Source organism: Coregonus clupeaformis, chromosome 16 (genome assembly GCF_020615455.1).
Source record: "Coregonus clupeaformis isolate EN_2021a chromosome 16, ASM2061545v1, whole genome shotgun sequence".
Classification (NCBI taxonomy): domain Eukaryota; kingdom Metazoa; phylum Chordata; class Actinopteri; order Salmoniformes; family Salmonidae; genus Coregonus; species Coregonus clupeaformis.
Genome location: NC_059207.1, coordinates 60017943 through 60022942, shown reverse-complemented (window position 1 = coordinate 60022942; position 5000 = coordinate 60017943). Strand labels below are relative to the sequence as shown.

General features: G+C 47.2%; 1 protein-coding gene across 1 annotated transcript in view; it reads right to left on the bottom strand.

Annotated features, from left to right (window-relative positions):
* Nucleotides 1-5000, bottom strand: part of csmd2 (CUB and Sushi multiple domains 2) — a 421278-nt gene that overhangs the window by 118987 nt on the left and 297291 nt on the right. Inside the window, exon 43 of the mRNA XM_045225492.1 lies at nucleotides 965-1111. Coding sequence (XP_045081427.1) covers nucleotides 965-1111 — 147 coding nt within the window. The remainder of the gene's footprint in view (nucleotides 1-964; nucleotides 1112-5000) is intronic.

Here is a 5000-nt window from a genome sequence, read left to right as displayed (position 1 = left end):
AGAGAGAGAGAGAGAGAGGACTCCGGGGAGAGAGGGAGAGAGGGAGGGAGGGAGGGAGAGAGGACTCCGGGGAGAGAGGGAGTGAGAGAGGGAGAGAGGCAGGGAGGACTCCGGTGAGGGAGGGAGGGAGAGAGCGAGAGAGGCAGGGAGGACTCCGGTGAGAGAGCGAGGGAGAGAGGGAGAGAGGCAGGGAGGACTCCGGTGAGAGAGGGAGGGAGAGAGGCAGAGAGGGAGAGAGGACTCTGGTGAGAGAGGGAGGGAGAGAGGGAGAGAGATAGAGGCTAATAGGATTGCCATGAGAGAGGGATGGGGGAGGGAGAGAGGTAGAGAGGCAGGGAGGACTCCGGTGAGAGAGGGAGGGAGAGAGGGAGAGAGATAGAGGCTAATAGGATTGCCATGAGAGAGGGATGGGGGAGGGAGAGAGGTAGAGAGGCAGGGAGGACTCCGGTGAGAGAGGGCGAACGGTGGTGCGGTGATTAGTCAATCTTCCTGAGTAGTGTTGATAGGTAACAGAAGGAGCTTTTTTAAACATTGATACAGTGATAACTCATCCAAAGTAATGCAGCTGTCTTACATCAACACATCCTTCATCTTTGGAGGGAAAGACAACGGAACAACAAGAAAAATAAGAGTTCCAGTGGTGCTCTGGAAGTATTATTGTCATGGGGTTGCATCATAGTCTTAACACAAGCTCTATCACACCTTGACACTATATATATATATATATATATATATATATATATATATATATATATATATATATATGTGATAACATGTTGTATTTGTCAGTCAATGTTTGCATAGTCTGTTTGTATAGACACTTTGAAGTTTATTTTACACCTCCTAGGCATCTGTGATCTAAGATGTTATCTCAGAGTTACATAAGATCACCTGTTCGACATACACACGCGCACACACACACAAACACAATCCTCACACACACACACACACCACCTGGACTCACCTGAGTATCGTATGCGGAAGCCTTTGTGGCTGGTGGTGTGGTCGAAGGACCAGTGGAGGTAGGCCTTGTTGTTAGAGCTGGTGATGCTGAGAGGAGAGGAGTAGTTACCACTCAGAGTGACCAGGAGAGGACTCTGTCTGGACGGACCTGTATAGAGGGAGCGGGGGGGGGAGACAGAGAGAGAGAGAGAGAGAGAGAGAGAGAGAGAGAGAGAGAGAGAGAGAGAGAGAGAGAGAGAGAGAGAGAGAGAGAGAGAGAGAGAGAGAGAGAGAGAGGGAGAGAGAGAGAGAGAGAGAGAGAGAGAGAGAGAGAGAGAGAGAGATGCTGGTCAGATTGGTTGAGAGAACTATGGACTATATCTACTACATCCAATCTGAACCTCTAAAAAACCCTGGGTTTAAATGGCATCTCATAATGAACTTCCACTTTTCGAGGTCCATCAAGCTGCACAGTCACCGTTGAGACATGATCAGTAGTGACATCCAGATATCGTCCAATGCCTTGAGGTGTTTTAGCATGTTGTTTCCCGTCTACACATGCTAAATCTAGTGGACTGTAATATTAGCAGGAGCTTTCAACTCCTAAATCAACAGAAGCTCTTTCTATTGAGGCTTTGCCAAAGTACTAGTCTGTGTAGTGTGGCCCCATGCTGCTATGGCAAAGATAAACTTTGCCTCAGCTGGGAACTGCAGATTCCCATCCAACGATCCTCACTCTGTTTGGCAGCCCACGAGGGCTGCCCCGTCTGTTGTCTCTCTGCTCGTAGGAAGATAAAAAGGGGCAATCAGCAACTTGTGCGCAACGGCACCATTTTTCACAGCAAATCCAGGCAAGGTCCCCCACTGCTTCCTAATGAAATGCAAATATACACAGGAGCAGCAGTGCTCTGTCAGAAAGAGGACCAGGCCATGGTTTTGCCATGAGAGATGACCGCGTGATGAGAGATGACCGCGTGATGAGATGAGAGGTGAACGCGTGATGAGAGGTGAACGCGTGATGAGATGAGAGATGACCGCGTGATGAGATGAGAGATGACCGCGTGATGAGATGAGAGATGACCGCGTGATGAGAGATGACCGCGTGATGAGATGAGAGATGACCGCGTGATGAGATGAGAGATGACCGCGTGATGAGATGAGAGATGACCGCATGATGAGAGATGACCGCGTGATGAGAGATGACCGCGTGATGAGATGAGAGATGACCGCGTGATGAGATGAGAGGTGAACGCGTGATGAGATGAGAGATGACCGCGTGATGAGATGAGAGATGACCGCGTGATGAGATGAGAGATGACCGCGTGATGAGATGAGAGATGAACGCGTGATGAGATGAGAGGTGACCGCGTGATGAGATGAGAGATGAACGCGTGATGAGATGAGAGATGACCGCGTGATGAGATGAGAGATGACCGCGTGATGAGATGAGAGATGACCGCGTGATGAGAGATGACCGCGTGATGAGATGAGAGATGACCGCGTGATGAGATGAGAGATGACCGCGTGATGAGATGAGAGATGACCGCGTGATGAGAGATGACCGCGTGATGAGATGAGAGATGACCGCGTGATGAGATGAGAGATGACCGCGTGATGAGATGAGAGATGACCGCGTGATGAGAGATGACCGCGTGATGAGATGAGAGATGACCGCGTGATGAGATGAGAGATGACCGCGTGATGAGATGAGAGATGACCGCTACAGTAGGAGGACAGGACTATCTTTGGCAGCGTGACACTTTTATTTAGCAACATGACAGAATGGGTTAATGCTGATGCAGCAACATGACAGAATGGGTTAATGCTGATGCAGCAACATGACAGAATGGGTTAATGCTGATGCAGCAACATGACAGAATGGGTTAATGCTGATGCAGCAACATGACAGAATGGTAATGCTGATGCAGCAACATGACAGAATGGTAATGATGATGCAGCAACATGACAGAATGGGTTAATGCTGATGCAGCAACATGACAGAATGGGTAACGCTGATGCAGCAACATGACAGAATGGGTAACGCTGATGCAGCAACATGACAGAATGGTAATGCTGATGCAGCAACATGACAGAATGGGTTAATGCTGATAAAGCAACATGACAGAATGGTAATGCTGATGCAGCAACATGACAGAATGGGTAACGCTGATGCAGCAACATGACATTATGGGTAAAGCTGATGCAGCACCATGACAGAATGGGTAACGATGATGCAGCAACATGACAGAATGGGTAAAGCTGATGCAGCAACATGACAGAATGGGTAAAGCTGATGCAGCAACATGACATAATGGTTAACGCTGATAAAGCAACATGACATTATGGGTAAAGCTGATGCAGCAACATGACAGAATGGGTAACGATGATGCAGCAACATGACATTATGGGTAAAGCTGATGCAGCAACATGACAGAATGGATACAGTCTTTCCAGAGGTTTGTGTTTAGAGCCCGACCACTGCACTAAACTTTGTCTCCCCAACGTCAAGCAGATTGGGATACCATAACGTCAAGCAGATTGGGATACCATAACGTCTAGCAGATTGGGATACCATAACGTCTAGCAGATTGGGATACCATAACGTCTAGCAGATTGGGATACCATAACGTCAAGCAGATTGGGATACCATAACGTCAAGCAGATTGGGATACCATAACGTCTAGCAGATTGGGATACCATAACGTCTAGCAGATTGGGATACCATAACGTCTAGCAGATTGGGATACCATAACGTCTAGCAGATTGGGATACCATAACGTCTAGCAGATTGGGATACCATAACGTCTAGCAGATTGGGATACCATAACGTCTAGCAGATTGGGATACCATAAAGTCAAGCAGATTGGGATACCATAACGTCTAGCAGATTGGGATACCATAACGTCTAGCAGATTGGGATACCATAACGTCAAGCAGATTGGGATACCATAACGTCTAGCAGATTGGGATACCATAACGTCAAGCAGATTGGGATACCATAACGTCTAGCAGATTGGGATACCATAACGTCAAGCAGATTGGGATACCATAACGTCTAGCAGATTGGGATACCATAACGTCAAGCAGATTGGGATACCATAACGTCTAGCAGATTGGGATACCATAACGCTCAAGCAGATTGGGATACCATAACGTCCAGCAGATTGGGATACCATAACGTCTAGCAGATTGGGATACCATAACGTCTAGCAGATTGGGATACCATAACGTCTAGCAGATTGGGGATACCATAACGTCTAGCAGATTGGGATACCATAACGCCTAGCAGATTGGGATACCATAACGCCTAGCAGATTGGGATACCATAACGTCTAGCAGATTGGGATACCATAACGTCTAGCAGATTGGGATACCATAACGTCAAGCAGATTGGGATACCATAACGTCTAGCAGATTGGGATACCATAACGTCTAGCAGATTAGGATACCATAACGTCAAGCAGATTGGGATACCATAACGTCTAGCAGATTGGGATACCATAACGTCAAGCAGATTGGGATACCATAACGTCTAGCAGATTGGGATACCATAACGTCTAGCAGATTGGGATACCATAACGTCAAGCAGATTGGGATACCATAACGTCAAGCAGATTGGGATACCATAACGTCTAGCAGATTGGGATACCATAACGCCTAGCAGATTGGGATACCATAACGTCAAGCAGATTGGGATACCATAACGTCAAGCAGATTGGGATACCATAACGTCTAGCAGATTGGGATACCATAACGTCTAGCAGATTGGGATACCATAACGTCTAGCAGATTGGGATACCATAACGTCTAGCAGATTGGGATACCATAACGTCTAGCAGATTGGGATACCATAACGTCTAGCAGATTGGGATACCATAACGTCTAGCAGATTGGGATACCATAACGTCAAGCAGATTGGGATACCATAACGTCTAGCAGATTGGGATACCATAACGTCAAGCAGATTGGGATACCATAACGTCAAGCAGATTGGGATACCATAACGTCAAGCAGATTGGGATACCATAACGTCAAGCAGATTGGGATACCATAACGTC